The sequence below is a fragment of the Thamnophis sirtalis genome, unplaced genomic scaffold, assembly GCF_051295495.1.
Source record: "Thamnophis sirtalis isolate CommonGarterSnake01/CBP01778 unplaced genomic scaffold, rThaSir2_p1.2 scaffold_1, whole genome shotgun sequence".
NCBI lineage: Eukaryota > Metazoa > Chordata > Lepidosauria > Squamata > Natricidae > Thamnophis > Thamnophis sirtalis.
The window spans coordinates 5,282,194-5,307,502 of record NW_028261381.1 but is presented as its reverse complement, the minus strand read 5'-3'; the positions used below and the strand labels follow the sequence as shown (position 1 = coordinate 5,307,502).

General features: G+C 39.3%; 1 protein-coding gene across 1 annotated transcript in view; it reads left to right on the top strand.

Moving 5' to 3' along the window:
• Window positions 1–498: 498 nt before the first annotated feature.
• PARD3B (par-3 family cell polarity regulator beta) overlaps window positions 499–25,309 on the top strand; it is a 587,816-nt gene continuing 563,005 nt past the window's right edge. The window contains exon 1 of the mRNA XM_087706906.1: window positions 499–696. Coding sequence (XP_087563032.1) covers window positions 577–696 — 120 coding nt within the window. The 5' untranslated portion in view covers window positions 499–576. The remainder of the gene's footprint in view (window positions 697–25,309) is intronic.

The window sequence follows — 25,309 nt, the reverse complement described above, 5'->3', positions numbered from 1 at the left end:
CTTTCTGCAGATTAAACCCAACCATCCTCCCTCTCTCTCTCTCTCTCTCTCTCTCTCTCTCTCACTCACTCACTCTCTCACTCTCTCTCTCTCTCTCTCTCATTCTTTCTCTCTCTCACTCTCTCTCTCTCTCTCACTCACTCACTCACTCACTCACTCACTCTCACTGCCTTGAGAAACTTGTGCCTCTGACCTTTGTCTTAAGACGAGGGTTTCCAAGCTTCCTTTTGCCTGCCAGGCCTCTGCCCTGCCCTTTCCGAGGAATCCTGGCTCCTTGTCCCCCCCTTTCTCTTCCTTCCTTCCTTCTTCCTTCCCTCTTCTGCATTGTCAAAACACAAACCACCTGCTGCCCACCGAGAGTAGTTCACCTTTCTCTTCGGGAGTTTGAGAGAGTTTGGTTGAGTTTTGCAGTTTTTCCAAAACAAAGTTCCCCATTACTAAGAGACTGTTTGGTTCTCTTCCCCCCCCCCCCCCAACTCCTCCAACCATCCCGTTTCTGAGTGTGCCATTTAAAACAACAACAACAACAACAACAACAACAGAATCCTCATCTACCTTTGTTTTTATTTGGATGAGATGAAAGTGACCGTTTGTTTTGGCAAGACGGGGATTGTGGTTCCCTGTAAAGATGGACAAATCCGGGTTAGAGATTTAACCCACCAGGCTCTTCAGAGGTACCTAAGAACCAAAGAGAAGGTAAGCGTTGACTTCTGCTGGAACACACACCGTAGGCAAAGTCACCTGTTCTTTTAACCTGTTCCTTTAACCAGTGTGATTGGCTGCATCTTTCCATTTGCATGCATAAATAGGCTTTTTGAGCAGGCAAATCTAATCTTGAGGGTTTTTTTTATGCAAAAGTTTGCTAAATGACAACTAAATAGGTTGAGGTTGTGAAACTTCATATTTTCTCTCTCTGTTTCACAACTTTCAGACGCGATTCACCTTTAAATCTTGAGTATTTGGGGTAGGATCAGACTTAGATATCCAGATCTCATGAGTTCTGTGTGTGGTACTGCCTAATCATTAGTGATGACTGAAACTAAAAAGCAAGAGACCCAGAGAAATATTTTGAACAACTCTGGCAAAGAGCATTTTTGTGAATAACTAAATTTGAGAGAGTTGGATGTAGAGCGTTGTATCACTCGGTGTCTTATTTAATTTACTACTGCAATGCGCTCTACATGGGGCAGCCCTTGAAGAGCATTCGGAGACTTCAACTGGTCCAGAACACGGCCGCGCGAGCGATTGTGGGTGTACCTCGATACACCCACGTTACACCTATCCTCCGCGAGCTGCACTGGCTTCCAATCGGTCTCCGGATACGCTTCAAGGTGCTAGTTACTTATAAAGCCCTTCATGGTATTGGACCTGGGTACTTGAAAGACTGCCTACTGCCAATTACCTCCCAAAGACCCATTACAGGGTCAGCCTCCTCCGGGTTCCATCCACCAGCCAATGCCATCTGGCTACGACCCGGGGGAGGGCCTTCTCTGTGGCAGCTCCGGCCCTTTGGAACGAACTCCCCGCGGAGATTCGGACCCTCGCCTCTCTCCCGGCCTTCCGAAAAGCCGTTAAAACCTGGCTGTGTCAGCAGGCCTGGGGTTGATGAGCTCCCCTCCCCTCTCGACAGGTGTGGTTGTTGGTCATTTTAATATGTTTATTTTGTACTTGTATGTTTCCCCTTCCCGTTTAAGTTGTTCGCCGCCCTGAGTCCCTTTTAGGGAATAGGGCGGCATATAAATAAAATAAAACTTAAACTTAATGTCACTGTTGACCAATTGCCAGAAATAGATTAAACTGGAGAATGTTGTTCTCTAAGAAAGACCTAAACGTGTACATTGATGTAGTTATACCAATTACCAGAATTCTTCAGAAACATTCCCTGTTGAGTCATAAGTACACCATCTACAACATCCAGATCCTCTTTCCCTAATCTCATGTCCTTTTTAAATCAGTGGTTCCCAAACTTGGCCACTTTAAGACTTGTGGACTTCAACTCCCAGAATTCTCCAGCCAGCAGAGCAGAGCTGGCTGGAGAATTCTGGGAGTTGAAGTCCACAAGTCTTAAAGTGGCCAAGTTTGGGAACCACTGCTTTAAATAATGGATTGGAATTCCTTGGTTATGTCTGTGATTGGAGGAAGCCCAAAGAGAAACAAGAAGCGTCAGCCATTCTGAAGCCTCCATACTAATGTGTCTGGCAATCTCTAAAAAAGCATGATTTTATGATTGTGTTCTTTCTGTTTTTATATTACAAGCTGAGTGCGTCAATTCCGTTTTCCTCCTGTCACTCCCTTAAATGGTGCAAACCATAATTTTTATTGACATCTGGATCTTGTTTCTTTCATATTATTGACAGTATTTTTAACATCTGCCCACTTGATGAGTTGAATTTGCAATAAGGCTGTACAGTACTTTAGCTTCAAAGGCAAAGGGAACTTCAATGCTGGCTTGCCTTCGTAGCACCTGCCTCAAACTAACATCCCTGCCTTTTCCTGTGGTTCATGAGGTTGCCCTCTGCAGCTACAGAGAAAATATTTATTTTATTTATAACAGAGTTGGAAAGGGACCTTGGAGGTCTTCTAGTCCACCCCCCCTGCCTAGGCAGGAAACCCTAGACCATTTCAGGCAAATGGTTATCCAACATTATCTTAAAAACTTCCTGAGTTGGAACTTCTGGAGGCAAGTTGTTCCACTGATTAATTGTTCTCACTGTCAGAAAATTTCTCCTTACTTCTAAGTTGCTTCTCTCCTTGATTAGTTTGCACCCATTGCTTCTTGTTCTACCTTCAGGTACCCTCAGGGTTGACTCAGCCTTCCATCCTTCCGAGGTGGGTAAAATGAGGACCCAGATTGTTGTTGGGGGCGATATGCTGACTCTGTAAACCGCTTAGAGAGGGCTGAAAGCCCTATGAAGCGGTATATAAGTCTAACTGCTATTGCTATTGCTACTTTGGAGAATAGCTTGATTCCCTCTTCTTTGTGGCAACCCCTGAGATATTGGAATCTATCATGTTTCTACTGCTATTATGTCTCCCCTAGTCCTTCTTTTCATTAAAGTAGACATACCCAGTTCCTGCAACCGTTCTTCATGTGTTTTAGCCTCCAGTCCCCTAATCCTCTTGGTTGCTGTTCTCTGCACTCTTTCTAGAGTCTCCACATCTTTTCTACATTGTGGTGACCAAAACTGGATGCAGGATTCCAAGTGTGGCCTTTCCAAGGCCTGATAAAGTGGTATTAACCCTTCACGTGATCTGACCCCCTCTTCTTTGTGGCAGCCCCTGAGATATTGGAAGACTGCTATCATGTCTCCCCTAGTCCTTCTTTTCATTAAACTAGACATACCCAGTTCCTGCAACCGTTCTTCCTATGTTTTAGCCTCCAGTCCCCTAATCCTCTTTGTTGCTCTTCTCTGCACTCTTTCTAGAGTCTGATTTAAGGTACTACTGCTAGAGGCTGTTGGTGTGACCCTCCATGTTACAAGCATCCTTTTGCCTTTAAATTTGAAGTCTTGTGTCGTGCCTGCAAGTCCCCAGATTTTCAGACAGTATGCCTATCAGAGCTACAAAATTACGGATTACTACTTTTGATAAATGAAGAGTTACAGTGACAGTTCCTTTTTTTAAAATGCAGAAAATTCTGCTTGTTTTCTAGTGACCTGTCTGAGCTATTTTAAGTGAGAGTGAATAAAAAAGTGAAAGTGTGGTCACTGGTCTGGAATTAGTGGTTGTAACCCATAAATCTGGAATCTGCCTCATGGTTCCTGTGGTAGAGCATTGAAAAGTACAGTTGTTCATATGCAAATAATCTTCAAAGGCTTGATATTGAAATGAAGGTATTTGTGGTAGTTTCTCTTTCGCCAGACTGTCACCAGAGTATAACTTCAATATGTAAATTCTGTCTTAAGTAAAATGTAAATCAGGAACTCTCAGAGTGTTTATTTTTACCTTTCTGTAAACACCATGCAACTTAGACACCTGATTTTGTGCCATACCACCAATTTAGAATTGAACTGATTGCAGGAACATTTTCTTCTTGATGGCGATGGGTATTCTAGATCATACTTTATCAAAAAGATCCCCTATACATGGAAATGATTGAGAAAGGATCTAGGGAAAAAAAATCCCAACTTGGTAATTCTTGGCACCTTATACTTATTTTGCAAAAAATAATAATGAATTATTTTTGTACATTGAATTTGTTCCAATATAACAGTAAGCCACAAAGCTTTTGTGTTCTGATCAATGCTACTTTATTGCTTCTCCATGGCTTCTCTTTTCACAGTGACTATCTAAATCCAAAATGTCTTCATAATTTAGTTCAATGTTAGATCTCAACTGGAATTCATGGCTTATTGCTTTCTTCTTGGGTGTGAATTCCATCTTAGTTTGTTAGGAGAGAATCAAAGAGAGGTATGATTGGAATATGACTCGTAAATCAGACATGCACAATGTGAAGTTCTAGAGTTACCTGCAGTCCTCAAATGTCTTTGAGTACAGGCCTGTGCAAACCTCCAAAAGTGGTTGCCAAATTATGATTTTTAATGTGGAAGGGAAGTTAGTACATATTTTATGATCATATTGTGATCGTATTACCTGTATTTAATATTGAGGACAGATGCTCCTGAAATACACTTCGATTCAGATTTTGTTTTTTACTCTGCTTTTTTTCCTCAACGATCAAGTATGTTCTTAGCAGAGAGAGAAAACAATTCACCACCTCTACTGTAAATCTGCTGTTGATAATGGTACCTGGATTTTTAACTCTTCCGCTGACATATCTAGTGAAATTTTCAAAGATTTTTCTTGCCACTGTCCACTGGAAGGGCCTTTGCAAGGCCTGACATAATCCTTATGTTGCTGGATGTTGAACATCTGTATTTTAGTTGTGTACTGTAAACCTTAAATACTTGCCTTATAATTCTAATATTAATAGATTAAAGTGTTGAATGAACAAACGTTGAAACAATAGGAGGCTGGAAAATCTTGTACAATCTTACATTTCTGTGAAACTTACAGCTCTCTTAGAAACTTGTTTAGTTGCACCAGGTATTAACAAGTTCAGTACATCTTTTTTCCCCTGCAAATTATCTGTAAAAATAAAAATATTGGTGTGAAATCAGAGTTATGGATGGGGATTGTGTTGGGTAGATAATTAAATTTTACTCTTGAGCAGTATTTTCAGAGAGGAAAAATGAAGACTTCGTTTCTTCTGCCTTTGATAAATGTTTTGAGTTATTAGTACATAGTAACTGAAGTGCCTAATTATTTATCTCAAGCTTGAATTGACACTAGTAATTACTTCATGGTAAAGCGAATATTCAGATTCTTCAGTTTATTTCATCAGGCAGTTACAGAATTTGAAAGAACATTCCTCAATTTAGTTAGATCATATTTATAATGTATGAGGTTCTTTAGTTTAACTAGGATTCCTAGGTCAATCTTTTTCCTGGATCCTTTATGAGCTGAAATTTTAAAACAGACATTTTATACTTTAAAAGGGAATAAGCTGGGATTTATAATATAACAGAATACTGATAGCAATAGCAATTAGACTTATATACCGCTTCATAGGGCTTTCAGCCCTCTCTAAGCGGTTTACAGAGTCAGCATATCGCCCCCAACAACAATCCGGGTCCTCATTTTACCCACCTCGGAAAGGATGGAAGGCTGAGTCAACCCTGAGCCGGTGAGATTTGAACAGCCGAACTGCAGAACTGCAGTCAGCTGAAGTAGCCTGCAGTGATGCATTTAACCATTGCGCCACCTCGGCTCCTGAAACAATGTCAGTTGTTATATCTGGTGTATTTGAGCAAGGTGTGCCTTAGATTAAGATGTTAATAGATCTATAGATAAAGTTGGGGAAAGCCTAGTGTACTTTGGCCTATGACACAATGTGATTGAGCAAATCAGCTGCTTGGGGAAGTCTGTTATACAGTATCATTAATACTGATACTTTAAAAGATGTTGCATAAAGTTAGTGATGTTGACAATTCTCTTCCTGTTTAGCTGTAGCCTTGTTTCTACTTCAGAGATTGTGTCTAAAGTTGAAAGGATATTTAACTTTCGTATAAAATGTATACTTTTCAGGAAGTTTGAGAGAAATGTATGATTTGAGGTGCATGGTTGTATAAAAGAAAGCTTGATGAAGAATCCTAGGATTATTTCTATTTGTAGCCTGCCTTTTAAGAATAAGAATCATAAGGAGTGCCTCCAATCTTATTTTAAAATAAGATTAGCATCCAATTAAGAATAGCAGTGGTGACACAGTGGTTAGGACACATTAGTAAAGGCTAACTCTGCCCATATCCTGGAGTTCGATCATGATGGGTCTCAAGATTAAGTCAGCTTTCTACCCTTCTGAGGGCAGCACAGCGAGGACCCAGATTGTCGGGGTTAATCTGCTGATGTTATAAACTGCTTGGATAATGCTGTAAAGCCCTATGAAGAGGTATATAAGTCTATGTTTAGTGCGAGAAAGAATTAAAAATATTATACCTTAGGAGATAAACTTGTTATTTATAGGGAAGTTTATTGAAATCAATGAGTCACTTTTAAGATTTATTTGGCAACGCCTTTCTTAAATAGCCACATTTTTGTTAAAACTCTATCAAGCATGGAGAAATGTGAAGTACCCGTGGTTTGCTGTTGAGAAAAGACACGGACACCAGCTTTCATGGGATGAGGCGACCCAGATTGGGGTCTGGGAGCCCCTTTTATTGAGATAGGACAAAGGCAGGAGGAGCAATCAGCATGTGATTTAAGACAGCCTGTCAAACTACAATTGCTAATCTACTGCTCAGGGAAGTTCTGTCTATATATGGTCAAATCCTGGGCGTCGTTGGGTAAGGCGCATCTAGAGCGAACTATCAGGATGTTATGTCTTTTAGGAGTTTGTTTTTTCCTGTGTGGTTCAGCGTGGCTGTGCATGCCCTGTTATGCCCTGGGCCATGGGTGACCGCCACACCTACACAAGGAGTTATATGACAACATAGAAATTTATATATTGGTTATATGTGGTCTGATACATTGTTAAAACAGAAAGATTTTAAATCTTTAACTTTTGCAAAAGTGTGAGATCAGAAACAGAAAGATTTTAAATCTTTAACTTTTGCAAAAGTGTGAGATCTTTAACTTTTGCAAAAGTGTGAGATCAAAGCAGCTCATCTAGATTGTCCAAGCTCAGAACAAATCAACCCCTGTACCAAAATGTGGGGGGAAATGAAGCATTATGATTATATATTATTTCATGTCTTCTGACATTTCTCAATTTGGCAGGTTTTTTTTAGGAAAAAAGTTTAGGAGACATGAAGAGTGTATTAGTCAATAAAATAGCAGGCACAGATCCATTTCTGCTGATTGGCTGGAAGTTTTTGTGCAGTGGCCAGATGGAAGTTAGTAAGAACCAATTAATATATTTCCAAGAAGAGAAAAATAATAATAATTCTGGGCATAACAAAAAGACTGCACACTAGAGATTAAGCTGCCTTAAAAAAAGAAAAATGCTTCAAACTAATCTACTCTTGATGAATGTAACAATCACTGATATTTTGCAAATGAATTTAATAACAAGGCTTGGATCAAAACACATGGTATATATATGAAAGAGGGTAGCTTGTTTGCCATGACATTTTTTTTAAAAAAAACATTGTCTCTGATATCTAATCTAACACAATCAGAGATTTGTATTCATGATTTAGGGATTTTGTTTTTATTTAGAGGAATAAGGATTTTGCTATATCCTGTAATCCAATTAGAGGCACTTCATGCATGCAACCAACTTAATACTTCATGACTTTAATTTATAACTGATTTTGCAAACAGTTAAAGAAAACTAAGGTGATTAGCAGTAGTTAACATGGATTTTTATAAATCAGTGCCAAATCAACCAACGGATTTTGGAACAACTAGTTTTTTTTATTGCAAATGAAAACAATTATACTTATTTCAAATAATTGAATTTTAGGATTGAATTGCAAGCTACTTTTAGGCAGCTGGCAATCTATGCCCCTTTTACAAAATGAAGCTTTGATTAAAATAACCCTAATAGCTGGCTTAAGGATAGAGGTGAAATTTGCAGAAACGTGTTTCAGTCCTGTAAGTTTGATAGACTGTTGGGTTCTTGATTAACATTCTGGTACATTTCTAAATCAATATCATGTGTTTGTGCAAATGTGTAGAAAAAAATTAATGGTTGTAATAACTAATACTGTTTTAATAATTTATTTTAGATTAACATGGATTGAAGTTTTTTTTGCTTGTTCTGCAAGAGTGATGCTCAATTTTCCTGATGGACAGGATTATTATATGTCATGGCAGTAGTAACTATGAGCTGAATTTTTAGATGTGCTTATTTAAACATATGCAGAACTATGTACTCTCCTCTCTAAATACAAATTTATCCCTTTCTAAATCAGAGTTCATTAACAATTCTCTAATTTGCCTCTGGTGCATCAATATATTTTCTTGAATAGAAAATCTTAATTAAGCTGTACAACACTCAAATTTGCTCATCATGACAAGCATATTAATGAGCTCAAGTATCACTTTTGTATATCACTGCCTCATGGTACAGTGAGAATTATGGATGATTGCTTGTCAAGTTTATGAGAGAACTCGGAGTATAAATCATAGACAGGGTCCTATATAATTGAAAGGCGATTTCGTAGCATAGTATTAAAAAGGACTAAAACCTTAATGTGCTACGCATATCAATTTCTATTCTAAGGACTATAATATTAGGGGAACTTGGTTTCCTATAGTTGTCACTGCTAAACCACAACCACTTCCTTTTTTATTTTTTTATTTCTCATATATACATTCACAATTATATAATCTCATAACTGTTGTTAATAATATGTATTTATAACAATTTTTCTCCCCTACAATTGACAATATAATTGAGATTGCTTTCTTACCATCCCATACACCCATCTTATTTTACAACAATCCTACTTCTTCCTTCCTTCCTTCCCTCCTTCCTTCCCTCCTTTCTTCTCTCCTTCTCTCCTTCCTTCCCTCCTTCCTTCCCCCTTCCTTCCCTCCTTTCTTCTCTTCTTCTCTCCTTCCCTCCTTCCTTCCCTCCTTCCTTCCCTCCTTCCTTCTCTCCTTTCTTCTCTCCTTCTCTCCTTCCTTTCCTCTTTCCTTTCCTCCTTCCTTCCCTCCTTCCTTCCCTCCTTTCTTCTCTCCTTCCTTCCCTCCTTCCTTCCCTCCTTTCTTCTCTCCTTCCTTCCCTCCTTCCTTCCCTCCTTCCTTCTTTCCTCCTCTCCTTTCCCTTCTCTCCTTCCCCTTCCTCTCCTCTTCTGTTCCCCTCTTCTTCCCTTTCCTCCCCTCTCTCCTACTCTTGCATTCCTTCCGTTTCTTCCTCTGCTTTTCCCTCTCTCTTTTCCTCTCCTTTCTCCCCTCCTTCCTAACTTTCCTTCTACTCCTCCTTTTTTTGTCTGTCTGCGGCATATATATTTTTCTTTCACTTCTGTGGCTTTTCTCATTCCTGACAGTTTTACGTCTGCTAATAAAGTTAAAGCTTATTTTTTTTTATTAATAACCTAAAATATATTTTAAAACCGAGGTAGAGTTGGTAATAATGAAAAATAGCTGACAGTTATTGTCAAAATGAAAAACTGCAATGTAGGTGCTGAATTCAGAATCTAAAAGTTGGATTTACCAATGCAGGTTTCTTAGTGTCTTCTGTTAGCCTTCCTTGCAGCTGTAAAAAATTTTTGTGAAAGGCCTAAGTAGAATAGGTACAGTTTCTTTCCTGTTTCCCTACAACATCAGTCCTGTGGGTTGGCTGAGCTGATTGACCAACCCAAAGTCCCCAGTGAGCTGCCATGTCTGTTGTGGCCTGGCAGTAGCCATTGGCCACCAGGTGGTGGCAGAGCATTGGATCAGAGGGAGTGTTCAGGGAAACACTTTGGAGTTGCTGCAGGATGCACCCCGTCGAAGGGTTACTAACTATGGGAGAACTGGCTGCGGCTAACTCGCTACGGGCCAACTCGCTGCGGGAGAATTCTACAAAGGACAACTCAAAACGTGGTAAATACTATCCACTATTTATTTGACATTATTTCGATTGACAAAAGTGTAAATAAGGTAGAAGAAACAGCGATGGATAATATTTATTTGCATTTGAGTTATATCCCATGTGGATTGTGCAAGAGAGATGCAACTGGATTGGGAAAAGGGCAAGGGAAGATTAGGAAGGATATATGAGGATGTGGTGCAGGTTGAGAAGGTTACAAGGAAGGTGAGAGTTGGGAAGTGGCCAGCGTGGTATGAATCACAGAGGCTGGGGAAAAGTGCAAGGATGAGACTTACTCCAGCATCTTCTCTGCTGTCTTCCCCATTGATTTTTCCGTGGAAGCTAGGAGGAACAGTTGCAGGATGCACCCCGTCGAAAGGTTACTCGCCGGAAGGAACAACTGAGTACTTACAGGAGATGATTGCGAGCAGCTGTTGCTCATTGGGATCCTCTCCTGAGTATAAAGAGACTGCTGGTGCCACGCCCTGGTTGCAGAAGTCAACGTTCTGTTCCTGTTCTAGTGATTGTTCTTGTTCACGTTCATACATCGAGAAAAGCTAACTTGGATAAGTGGCTTGCAGTGTTTTGTGAGTTATAGGACTTTTGCCAGAGCTATTATCTTTGTTTATTTGGGCTTGCAGCCAACAAGAGCTTGGACTGATTAAAAGAAACCTTTTTAGTTACGTGGCTTTTGGCTTTCATTCCTGGACAGAGAAGGGGAGTCAGAACACATGTCTATGGATAGCAATAGCAGTAGCAATAGCAGTTAGACTTATATACCGCTTCGTAGGGCTTTCAGCCCTCTCTAAGCGGTTTACAGAATCAGCATATTGCCCCCAACAACAATCCTGGTCCTCATTTTACCCACCTCGGAAGGATGGAAGGCTGAGTCAACCTTGAGCCGGTGAGATTTGAACAGCCGAACTGCAGAACCGCAGTCAGCTGAAGTAGCCTGCAGTGCTGCATTTAACTACTGCGCCACCTCGGGTCTGGATGAACTTGAAAGCTGGGTATCCATCTGGCTCCACAAATATTATTAATACTTTCCTTCCCATTCTCTCTCTCTTTTGAATGCTATGGGCTTAAGTATCTCATTACCATTACATTCAACTTTTTATTTCTCAAGTGACACTTGATAAAATAAAAAGGGCAGAAGCATGTTCTTCTACTGTCGATAACCATTTTATTTCAACAAACATTAATTTCTAAAAACTGATTTCCTAATGCTTTGTTCTAACGCTTTGTAAATATTTGGCCATTTTGAAATTTCTCCAACCATTTTCCTGTCTATAGTAGACATCAAAATATGAAAAACATGTAGTCAGATTACTATTTCTATTAACACTCACATATGCACCTGTATTTTATAGCATTGCTTATTTGCATTGAAAAATACATAGATGCACATCATAGCTTAGAATTCCCAGAGGGAAAAACAATTTTTGAATTGGCTTCATGATCTTTTATTCTCTGTGTACATGTGTTGTGTGTGTGTGTGTGTGTGTGTGTGTGTGTGTGTGTGTGTAAAACAGCTGTACCCATAGAATGAATAGGCATTAAATAGCCTGGATTCAACCTCTGACCTATTTTTTTTTTAAGGCTAAAGAATAGATAATATGAGAAAGCATATCATCTGCAGATGGTTAAATGCTTGATGTGCTTTTATGTTTCCCTGTCATTCAGCAATAAATGCAGTGATTGTGATCTCCTTCTTTGTGGGTTGTGACACAATCTCTTACATTCAGTTTTTTGATTGAATGATGCTTGGCTGATTAAAAAAAGGTATTTAACAATGCCACTACCTTGGTAATGTAGCTATACATGTTAAATGTCACGAACAAATAAAATAGGAGAGCTTTGCTGCCTTGAATATAATAATGATAGGTTTAGATTACTTTTCTAGGAAAATAAGAGAACAGCTGGATTTATTGGGTGGATAAAATAGAAGACTATTAAATAATTACAGTTATTTTTAGTTTACCTTAAATGTTAGTGATATTTTATTTTCACAATCTGAAATAAAAAAAAACTAAAATCATTAAATGCTGAAATAGTGTACAGCATCACATTTAAAATATGTATTTTGACACCTGTTATATAAGCTAAAATAGCAGTCAAAGGTAACTTTCTAAGAATTAATAATTTCTTTGTGCTAAAACATCTGCTTAAATAATACCCATTTTAATTGTCTTAAGAAATTTTAAGCAGTATTTGCGGCTTTAAGGTGAGTTGTTGTTTGAGGCCTGACTTATTTCTATAGCTTTATGCCAATAGGAATTCAGTATTTCTTGTTTCATTGCTTAATTGAAGATTGTGACCTCTAGGCTGGAGTACTGCAACGTGCTCTACATGGGGCTGCCCTTGAAGAGTATTCGGCGACTTCAGCTTGTCCAGAATGCAGTCGCGTGAGTGATCGTGGGTGCACCTCGTTTCACCCATGTAACACCTATCCTCCGCGAGCTGCACTGGCTGCTTGTTGATCTCCGGGTGCGCTTCAAGGTGCTAGTTGTCACCTACAAAGCCCTTCATGGTATTGGACCTGGATACTTGAGAGACCGCCTACTGCCAATTACCTCCACTAGGCCAATTAGATCCCACAGACTAGGCCTCCTCCGAATTCCATCAGCCGGTCAATGTCGACTGGCAACTACCCGGAGGAGAGCCTTCTCGATGGCTGCTCCGACCCTCTGGAACGAACTCCCCGTGGAGATTCGTACCCTCACCACCCTCCAGACCTTCCGCGCAGCCCTTAAAACCTGGCTGTCCCGACAGGCCTGGGGCTAAAGACTTCAACCCCACCCGAATAGTATGACTGTTGCGCTTTTAACGATGTATTGTCTTCATGTATGTAACTTGTTTTTGTCCTTCCCTCCCCCTGAATTGTGAGCCGCCCTGAGTCCCCCCAGGGAAAAGGGCAGCATACAAATAAAGTAAAATCCAATCCAAATTAAAATGTATTATAATGTGAAATTACATTAGGAAAATTTAAAACATGTAATATTGCTTGCTGAAGTAACTATCATGTACCTGCACATACAGAGGAATTTGGCAGGAAATTAAAAACAATCTCTGAAGAGAAATGTAAGGGATTAATGTATAACTTACAGAGTTTGATAAAAGATGGGGGCTTTGTTTATTTATATCTCTCACCTTTATTATTTTGCAAATAACTCAAGGCAGCAAATGTGTCCAACACCCCTTCTTCCTCCTCTTTTCATCACAATAACAATCCTATGAGTTGGGTTGGGCTAAGAGAGTAGCTGGCTCAAATTCACCCAGCAGGTGAATGACTAAGGTGGGACTTGAATTCATAATCTCCAGCTTTCTAGTCTGGTGCCTTAATCACTGGATCAAACTAGTTCTCTATATAAATATTCTAAATAACTGGCTCTTATATACATATTTATATCATATTTATATGTTATATTCATACTGTATTTATATGTATACATATGCATCATATAAATGGTCTAAATAAAATAGAAATAAATGATATTTTTGCTTATTAAAAATGAAACTCTGAATCATAACTATTAGAATAACAGTATCTGTAAAACTTGTTAAATTTTCCTAAATTTAAGGCAAAAAGGGACCAGTTATAACAATGTGGTGCATCCAATTATTGAGTGTGGCACTGGGGAAAATATTTTTCTTAGTACATGATGTAACTACCAAGATGAATTATTTATTTATGTGGTTACCCAATTCAAAACAACTCTGGGTGGCATATAATAAAGATGAAACAAATATATACATGTGTTAATAATCAGGCAAGTTCCATAGACATTATTAACCCTGCCAAAGTCTAACCTGTTTCAAAATTGCAATTGGCATTCAGAATTGTTGTCTACAATACATCACTAAGTTGTACTTAAAAAAGGGTCTTTGCATGATAAATTACCTTGATTTAAAACGGGTTTAAACAGTTTTGTTTTACTAACTACGGTTTCTATTAGTTTTGCCCCATGATTGATGTGATGGAAATAATTTTAAAAACCTTTAGGAATTCCATCTAAAGTCCTGAGAAGCCTCTCTCTAAGCGGTTTACAGAGTCAGTATATTGTCCCCAACAACAATCCGGGTCCTCATTTTACCCACCTCGGAAGGAGAGAAGGCTGAGTCAACCTTGAGCCGGTGAGATTTGAACAGCCGAACTGCAGAACTGCAGTCAGCTGAAGTAGCCTGCAGTGCTGCATTTAACCACTGTGCCACCTTGGCTCTAGGTTTTGTGTTCACCAGTCTAAAAATGGATACTTTTTGGCCATAAGAAAAAACGTAATATGGAAGAGAATTTTGGAATACACTTTTGAAATCATTGATATAGTTGAAGAGGTCACCATTGGAATTCTTTCATTTTCTGACAATTGCATGCAGTGAAGCCACATTTTTGAAACCCATTGAACATTGCTAACGTAGCAATTTCTATATTAGATAAGCTGTGTGTCTTCTAATTGGGTAAAGCTTGCTGTTTTTTTAAACTTAAGTGGTGCTCAGATTTGGTTTATCAGTAGTAATAACAAACACGTGAATGGTTTTTATAGGAATTTTAATGTTTCGAGACCTTCCCTATAGGCATATTTTACAGGTCCTGTAAATCAACTACATTAAATTACAAAAAGTAACAGATGCAAATATTTGCTTTACCCCCCCCCCATGGCAACAATTAATTCCTGAAACGATTTTTAGATAATTTTCTACTTTTAAAGTATAACCTCCAGTTCAGTATTATAATTTACATTAATCAGATCTGTGTAAGTTAACATAGTGTGCTATGATTTTCGGGGTAGTTTGTAAATCACACTTGGTTTGTAGTGGACCTGAGCAATATTATTTTCTTTCTGATGGGTGGAAGCCCTGCCCTCTCCTGCCCTCTCCTCTGTTAGATAAAGCCTACTTAGATGGGTGACCTTCAGAGAACCGTGGCACGACAAAACCGCGCTCGTCAAAATCGCGGTGATAAAATCGCGGCGCTAAAGCCGCGGCGTCATCACCGCGTGTCATCACCGCCGCGACAACAGCGCGGCAACAGAAGGACGCTTTAAAACGGCGCTGCGGCAGAAAGCCGATTTCAATTAAGGTAAGGGTTAGGATTAGGTTTAGGGGTTTGTTTTAGGGTTAGGTTTAGGGTTAGGTTTAGGGTTAGGTTTAGGGTTAGGGTTAGGTTTAGCGTTAGGTTTAGCGTTAGGTTTAGCGTTAGGTTTAGGGTTAGGGTTAGGTTTAGGTTTAGGGTACTGAGTGCTTGGGAATGCGCGGATTTGCCCTCCGCGATTATGTCATCGCGGTAGGGTCGTGTTTTTCCTTAGCTCTTAGAACGGTGTGAATTAGTCTTCGCGCTTATGTTTCCGCGGATAAGGGCTTCACAGATTTGTGGTGGAACCTCAGAGAACACCAGGCTATATGCTAAATTGGGAAGTTGAAATGCTTGCTGCTGCCTGCTGGAAGAAGGCAATAAAAAACATTGCCCAGAAATCTATAGGTAGTTGTTGCTTAACATTTGTTTGCTCAACAACTATTCAAAGTTACAGCGGCACTAAACACAGGGTCTTACAACTTATCATTGAAGTTCTGGGCATTGAATCCGCCCTTGCACTCATGTGAACAAAATTTGAGCAAGGGTTGCTTGTCCCGAGAACCGTTCCGGGTGACCATCACCACCGACGCCAGCCTATTGGGATGGGGGCCCCATTCCGACACAGAGGTGGCACAGGGTCAGTGGACACACACGGAAAAAAAGATTTAAAAAGATTTTAAAAAGATGTGTAACAAAGGCTTCTATTTCTTTCATACATTTTTATTTTGCTAATTGTTCTCTAATCTATAATCAAGTGATGGGCCATTAGCTGTGGTATATAGATGATAGTACTCATATGGAAGCAGTTGAAATGAGCATTGAAGGAAGACTTGCCTACTATCCAAGAATGGACATTAAAAGTCACAAACCTAGCAGAGATGGCTAAAATATCAGCATATCTCAAGGACCACTCCAATGAGAGATATAAACTGGAGTGGAGAAGATGGATTGGCTATACTCAAAATAAATACGGGACTAAGAAATTCCAGATAGCTTATGACTAAAGAAGCAAGGAACGATATAATCTGTTTAGAGTTAGCCTAACAAAAGAGGAGTTAAAGCTCAAATGAAAGATGATACTAACTTTCTTTAAGTTTATTTTATAATATCTTTGTTAAAGATTTATACCCTGTATCTGTTCTGGGAAGTCGGGGGGGGGGGGGAGGTGGGGGGGTTGTGCTCGGGTGGGGAGGGTGGGGGAGGGGAGGTAAAAAAATTTTCAATAAAAATAAGGAAATGAACATTTATTAATTGCTGGAGATATACAGTATTAGGTTTCACATTTGGACTCCTTTCAGACAATCCAAATGTTCCTCTTGGTGGTTTTACAAAGCATTGATTCCAAAGGTATTTCTTCCTTTCTTACAAATCTCTTTTTCACAGACAAAGGAATATATAAGCAGAAAAAAACCCACTATGTTCTATCCCTCGGGTATTGGCTTATCTAACATTTCAAAACTTGTTTTGAAAAGTTGTCAATTGGTGGCTATTCACAGCATCTTCTAAAATCATCAGTTATTTTGTATGACCTTCATTGAACTTCTAAATCAATGGAAGTTTCTAAAGAGAGTTGAATGAAGAACACCCATCACCGTTGTTTATGACACCACATTGAATCCAGCTCATATCAACCTTCCCTAAACCGGTTCCCTTTAAACCCCTTTTGAAACCATCGTGAAGGTACATTTTATTAAACAGAACATGTTGATGTAATTCATATCATAGCTCTATCCAGTTGAATGAAGGAATGGAACATTCATCATTGACACTTAGAAATCAATTAAAATGGAGTTTTGACAGCTGACTGGACACATTCCGCCCCACCCAATAATTTTGCGCGACCCCTAAAGTCCTTTTTCAGTTACTGTTGAAATTTGATTGTTGCACATAATTTCTGCACACTGTCAGATAAAATGCGGCCATCAAATGCCTTACATTTATTTTTGTTAATAGCTCAGTAAGAATGATTGTTTGAAATTGCAGGAGCTACAACACTGAAGTATTTTACAGCACCGATAACAGTAACAATTATTTTAAATAGAAGGTCTTATTTGCGCAGGTGGTCAACGTAACACTGAACAAATATCAAATCTTAAAGCATGGTGTTTAACACGCTAATGAAAATGACAATTGTGAATAGAATCAGAAGGATTTACATTGAGCGTGTTCCTTGGTAAAAATAAAATCCAACCTTTTGTTCTTGAGCTTATTCTTATGAGATTGCATGCTTGGTATATGTGTGTGTTTTCCTCCGCTATGTATTTTTCACTTGGTACCTCCATTTATATTGTATATGACTGCTCCCCTGCTTTGAACATGTTCCAGTAATTTCTTTCGTGTATTAATTTTTTTTTTTAAAAAAAATGCAATGATGGGCTTGACATTAATTAGTAGTGATGGCAAATGTATCCTAACAGCTGTTTGATACAATCAAGTTATTTCTTCATACCTAGTTAGACATTCAAGCTTCTGTTTAAGTATATATATATATATATATATATATATATATATATATATATACTTAAACAGAAGCTTGAATGTCTAACTAGGTATGAAGAAATAACTTGATTGTATCAAACAGCTGTTAGGATACATTTGCCATCACTACTAATTAATGTCAAGCCCATCATTACATTAAGTATATATATATACTTAAAGTCACAAAGGGTGACTTAGGCTGATAAGGAGTCGTTCTCTGTAGCTCAAAAGGTTAACTCCCTGCCTGGGAGGCAATGGAGCACAGGTTCAATTCCCAAAAACTTGGGTATGGCTAGCTGATGAGAGCTAAATAGCTTGAAATAGATCTATGCTAGTCTCCCTTTATTTATTTATCAGCATAAATATAACAAATATATATATATATATATATATATATATATATATATATATATATATATATATATATATATATATATATATATACACACACATACATATATATATACATACATACATACATACATACATACATACATACATACATACATACACACATATATATATATATATATATATATATATATATATATATATATATATATATATATATATATATATATATATATATATATATATATATATATATATATATATTCCCTTGGGATTGTGAGGTGTCCTTATTTTTCCCATTAGATCACAATTAAACAGCTTAATAAAAATATAGAGAACAGGAACCTTTCCCTTGGCTGAGAGCCAACTATCATAGACACATTATCTAGAGGTGTGTCTGTGTGTGTGTGTGTGTGTGTGTGTGTGTTTATATTTAAAGCTTTGGCTTGGTTCCTGGTTTTGAATTGAGACATTGTTTGCTTTATAGGACATGGCTTGGGACCCGGATATCTGTGGGACCGCCTCCTGCCACATATCTCCCAACAACCCATAAGATCCCACAAGCTGGGCCTCCTCCGGGTACCGTCGACCGGGCAATGCCGGTTGGCGACTACTTGGGGGAGGTCTTTCTCTGTAGCTGCCCCAACCCTGTGGAATGATCTACCCGCAGAGATCCGGACCCTTCCCACTCTCTCGGCCTTCCGGAAAGCCATTAAAACCTGGCTGTTCCGGCAGGCCTGGGGCTGTTGACCCCAAAAATACGGTCCAGCCCCATTCAGAATGGAGTGCATGATGTGTTGTATTTTATATCTATCTATCTATCTTCCCTGTATCTTACTTTTTTTTTTTTTGGATTATTTTTTGTACTGTAAGCCGCCCAGATTCCAACTGGATTGGGCGGCATATAAATGTTATTAAACTTAAAACTTAAACTTAGGACCTTGTAGATGATGTGCTTTAGTGATTTTGCCATTGACATTGTTATCATAATTAATGGCTTCATTGGTCCTCCTAAAAAGGCCTGGGAGTCAGCAGAGACTAAACCTATTCTTTCCATTTCAATCACAAAAATGCACAGTTTTATCAAGTGCCATTTGTTCCAATGATCACATATTTGTTACGTTACTCACATTCACTTGTAAAGATACTATAGACTCTTCCGATTCTTCATCTGTTTTGTCACTCACACAATAGCTAGACAGCTGGTAGACTGGGCATGTGGTAGACATACAGGCAGAGTGGTTAGGGGGGGTGATCTACAGTTTTTAGAAATAATGTCTTCTTATGGTAGAAACAGTGTGGTAGCAATAGCAATAGCAGTTAGACTTATATACCGCTTCATAGGGCTTTCAGCCCTCTCTAAGCGGTTTACAGAGTCAGCATATTGCCCCCAACAACAATCCGGGTCCTCATTTTACCCACCTCGGAAGGATGGAAGGCTGAGTCAACCCTGAGCTGGTGAGATTTGAACAGCCCAACTGCAGTCAGCTGAAGTAGCCTGCAGTGCTGCATTTAACCACTGCGCCACCTCGGCTCGTGTGGTAGTGATGAACGTTGATAATTCTGCTTCCCTCCGCTGACCTAGCAGCAGCTTCTCTCTGTTTTGGAGAAATACCAACCTTCTGGATCATGTTTTAAAAGACTCTATCATAAGGTAGGGAACAATGGACAAACGTTGTCTCTTCTCCTGTTCTGGCGACAGGAAAAAAGAGCATATAATTTGCTTTACACCTATTCTTCACTTCTCTGGGTTTTTTTTTACATCAAAGGTTGAGAGTTGCTTATTTTACATTTAGATGAAAAACATTATTTTTAATATCTGTTTTGCTTATGAGGAGCAATTCAATTCATTTAGTATAGAAGTGTGGTATATAAGTAGCCTGGTGAATGAAATAGAAACCATGCATTTCTGTTGTTTATTTAAAATATTACAACCCTGTCCCAATTTTTGGCCCTGTTTTTCAACTGAAAAAAAAATGCCACAGTTGCTTACATAAAATTAAGGCCACAGTACAGCTGGAAGTCTAAAAAATGGAGACATTTATTAATAATTTGTTCTATCCTTTATTCCATCTATTTCTTGGGGGAAAGTTTTTATAATTTCCCCACTCCCATTTGCCATTCCCTCCCCTTTTATCTTCATATTTTTGGGTTTGGCTGATGCTGGTTTTAGTTTAGTTTAGTTAGTTAGTTTATTGGTTTTGTATGCCGCCCACTCCTGGAGGACTCCCATCCGGTCACATGGGCGGCAAGCCACTCCCACAAAGGAGGCCACACCCACAGAGTAGGTTCGAACAATTTTTGAAACCCACCACTGCCTGGGACTAAGCAACTTTTTTACACAGGGTATTATCTTTTGCTCCAGAATGCCTTTTCTTTGGGGGAAAAGTGAATGGTTGCCAATACTTTTGGCCACATCTGTATGCATGTTACCTTAAGCTGATGCTATCACTACTGTATTATATCAGTGTATTATATAGTGTGTTTATGTTATATGTGAAGCTCAAAGTATATTTGTCAAGAGTCTGGTGATCATCAAGTTGAATGTGTTCCACTGATTTGTGTCTTATGGAGCAACTAGGCGCTTTACAAACCCCAATTTGCAATCAGCAAAATAAGGTGTATTTTATCTTTCCTGGGTTGCTATAGAGCTGCTGTGTTTTATCTAGTGGGCCACCGGTTGCGAATTACCAGTGTAGATGTATTCCTTTATTTTAATGTTCATATATTTCATTTCCTATTCAATACAATGACTCATGCCTGGCATAGAAAATTTAGATTTGTAAAGCTCTCCTATTCTTGTGTTCCTTTGCTTTGTTGTCATTGTGATAATGACCTTGACATTTAGTGCCAGCCTGAAGAAAGGTAAAATTATTAGTATTAATTTGGGGTTGGTTTTTTTTTGGAATAGTTTCCATTGCAAGATGAGAAATAGAGATATCTAAATAAACAACTGTAGTTTCTACTTAGCATTTAATTTCAACTGACTACTTTTTAAATATATGATTAGGAAAACATTTGCATAATATGTCCCAAAGCTCTACTCTTTACATAAAGGATATGCTCATAAAATAATGTCGGAATGGTTTGATGTTATACACAAAGATGGGAGGCATTCCTTAGGCAAGGAGCACATGTGCGCTCATGTTGCTATTCAGCATTCATTTAAGAAGTGCTGAGATAAATTAAACACAGTTCCTGCCCTCAACCTTTCTCCTTTTTAAAAAGTGTAATATGGTACCTATAGATAAAAGTTCAGCCTGATGTAATTTATGTCACAGCCAGACAGTGCTGCTATTTCCATAATTATGAGAAGTTACTGAGAAGAAAGGCCTAACTAATGCTTTAGGTGATCATCCCTTTTGACTCAGGGTTGCAGTAGGATGAAACACATTGAGTGTGATTTTTCTGAGTAATTGCTTATAAAAGTACTGTATTTTGGGGGGGAGGGGAGGGGAGGGACTGACAACAAGTTTCAGCTTTTAAGCCATGGATTGTCTCTCCCTGATATAAACAAACTGTTTACAGCAATTAATTTTGTTAGATTCTAAATTCTACCTCTCCCCCCAATCCCTCAACCTAAAATAAAAAACAAACAAACTACTCAAGAGCTTTCTTAGGCAATCTCAATGTTCAGCTACACATTGAAAGCAAACCCTAGAAGAGGCACTATTGCTTCCTCTTAGTTTAAGGTGACCAGACGTCCCGCTTTTGGCGGGACAGTCACGATTTTTCAAAATTTGTCCCGTGTCCTGCGGCGTGTTCGAAAAGTCCCGATTTTCCAAAAGAAAGAAAAGAGCCGAATCATCAATTTTAAAAAGGACGCCGTTAAAAAAAAAAGTTTTTATTTCTCTGAAGTGTCGTTCCTGATGTGGCCTTTAGAGGGCAGTGGTTTCCCTCCCTCCGCTCGGCTCGCTCGCAGCGCCCGACGAGGGGCGAGGCTCCCTCACCTCCTGTGCGTGCGCGCGCTGATGTGCGACGTTTTTGCAACAGCCATCCGGGCTTTCAGCCCTCTCTAAGCGGTTTACAGAGTCAGCATATCGCCCCCAACAACAATCCGGGTCCTCATTTTACCCACCTCGGAAAGGATGGAAGGCTGAGTCAACCCTGAGCCGGTGAGATTTGAACAGCCGAACTGCAGAACTGCAGTCAGCTGAAGTAGCCTGCAGTGCTGCATTTAACCACTGCGCCACCTCGGCTCTTTTAAAGATGCTGAGATAATCCACTTTTGGGAAAATAAATGAAAATATCTATCTTTAACTGACTTTTTATTCGTCGAAAGATGTATTATAAACATATTACTGTGCTTAGGAAACAGAGACTTCTCCCAAGAAGGATAAAAAATACACTGGACAAAATACAGCTTGTAAGTAAATAAAAAGTTATGGCTTTCTCTAATATATAGTATACAAATAATAGGGAAACTGAAACCTGTTAACTGAAGGTTATGTCATGTAGTACTTGACCTTGAGCAGTATATTTTAATTGATTGGAGTAACTGATGACATTAGCAATTAGTCATTCAATTAATGTGCTATAAACAGATAAGGATTTATTAAGTGTGTGGCAGCAGATGTAGTAAATTCTTAATTTCGTGAGTTAAGATATTGTAATGGTAGTCTAATATATGTCAATAAGTTATTTTGTAACATATTAAAATTTACATAATATATGTAAATTTAAAGATGCTTCTTTGTATTCCAAAAGTAGGTTTGTCATAGAAGATTTTGCAGTGAATTGGCTTTGAAAGAATTGTTTTAGTCTTTGATCTGTTTGGTTCTGATCCTACAATACTAATTGTATGAGAGGTTTTGTTTTGATTGTATTGATTATAGGCCCACAGTACACTTGATTAAAACTCCAATTTGGGCAATAATGAAATTAATTTAAAAGGATACTTTCAGATAATCAATCTATTTCCCTCCTCCAATTTGACTCACAAATTAAAAGGAATTTGATGATACCTTTTCAATCTGAAAAGTGCTCTTAAGTCTCTAACTTGAATGTAATTCTTGGTTACAAACCTGGGAATCTCCATGCCGATATTTTTTTAAAACGGGGTGAACCTGCCATAAATTACCTTGTAAATTTAGTTATCAAGAAATGTAACCGGAAATGTAAGTCAGAGTTGAAAAAATTCTCTGTGACCTGACCTGCGGAAATCCCGGAAGGAGACCCCTGCTGACTGGCTTCATTGACATAGCACGAGAAGCTTTCAGTATTTTTTTTCCAGTATTTTATTGTCACTTATAGGCCGCCCTTTTCCCTGAGGGGACTCAGGGCGGCTTACAACTCATGGGAAGGGGGTGCAAGACAGAACGTAAAATAATATGTGAGTACAAATAATAATAGCAATAAAACACAACATTCATTCAACATTCGGGTGGGGTGTATGAAGATCTTATCCCCAGGCCTGACGGGATAGCCAGATCTTAAGGGCTGTGCGGAAGCTCTGGACTGTGGTGAGGGTGCGAATCTCTATGGGGAGATCGTTCCAAAGGGTCGGAGCTGCTACTGAGAAGGCTCTCCTCCGCGTAGTCGCCAGTCGGCACTGACTGGCGGATGGAACTCGGAGGAGGCCCACTCTGTGCGATCTGATGGGACGAAGGGAGGTAATTGGCAGAAGGCGGTCTCTCAAGTCCGCTCCTACGTACACCAGAAGCCTTGTGTATTCTGGTCACACCCATAGCGCCTCCAGGAAGAGGCCAAGTCCACTAGCTCAACAGTATTGAACTAGCAAATTGAACAATAACAATTGTTACTGTTTTCTGCAGTAGTTGACAAGGTGAGTTAAGCAGCTGGAGGGTTGTGTCCAGCAATAGTACTTAGACTTATATTCCATTTCACAGTGCTTTACAACGTGAATTACAGAGACAACATATTATCCTCAACAATCTGGATCCTCATTTTACTGACCTCAGAAGGCTGGACAGATGAGTCAACCTTTCACTGATTGACTACTGAAACTACTAAACTATAGGCAGTTTGCAGTCAGCAGAAGTAGCCTGCAATACTGCAATTTTACCACCGCGTCACCACGGTCCATCATTCTCATCATACTTATGTGTTCTGACCTCCCTCTTCCTACACCAAAGTACGGCGAGACAAAGATACTTCAAAGATTTATTAACACACAGACTAGACCTTGGCAGCAATCCAGCCTGCCAAGAGAGCCACGATAGCTTCTTCAGCTCTAGTAAATACGTTGATTCTTGCGATGAGCGTGTGGAAAGTCATTCCTTTTATAGTCTTGAGAGGAGCCTAATTACCACCAGCTGAGTCCAATTATCTCCTGTAGCAATAGCAATAGTAGCTTCATACCGCTTCATAGAGCTTTCAGCCCTCTCTAAGCGGTTTACAGAGTCAGCATATCGCCCCCACAGTCTGGGTCCTCATTTCACCCACCTCGGAAGGATGGAAGGCTGAGTCAACCCTGAGCCGGTGAGATTTGAACTGCTGAACTTGCTGATAGCAGTTAGCTGAAGTGGCCTGCAGTACTGCACTCTACCCACTGCGCCACCTCGGCTCTCTAACATAACTGCGTAACTGTTCTTTACACCTATTAGCCCTCTGTTGCCGGGCATCCAGGACCAACTTCCTTGTCTCCTCCCCACTGCTCCAATGCATGACATCAGGATCACACTCCCTTGTCTCCTCCCCACTGCTCCAAGGCTTGACTTTGGGAGCATGCTCCCTTTGGCTATCACCACTGCTCCAGGCCTCAGGCGCCTCCTGGTGGCCAACCAGCCTCTCTGCACCCTGCTTGGAGTTGGAACCCTGTCCATGGTCCTCCACATCTTCCAAAGCCGACTCGCTGTTGGAGTTTGGTGGCAGCTCCAACGGCTCCTGCTGGGCCACAACACTTATGTATGCTCAACATAGAGAAATTTTTCATATGGAATAGTAATAGGTCCAGTCGCTGTGGAGTGGTAGTGTTTACAACTCGGAACATAATAATAGTACTTTACAGTACTTTCTCATAAGTTTAGTAGTCAGCATATTTCTCCCAAAAGCCTGGCTCCTAATTTTACTTTACTTGAGCTGGTCAGGATCAACCTGGGGGAAGTTGACAGAATTAGTCTGCAATACTGGTCTAACCACTGTGCTATCAGGGCTCTAAATATTTACTAAATATTTATTAAAATTTACTAAACATTTGTTAATATTTACTAATGTTTGGTAAAGGACAAGTGTTGAATGGGAAAAAATATGTTGAGAGTGAGACTAGGAGGTGAAGAAGACTAACATATTTAAATGAAGGTGGTGGATCATATGGAATAGAATTGATGAATATGAATTAAGAGACTAAAATATTTGTTAGGAAGTATGAATTAGTGTTGTGAGTACATGTAAAAGTAGGAATCTATGTACTGGTGATAATTGCACATTAT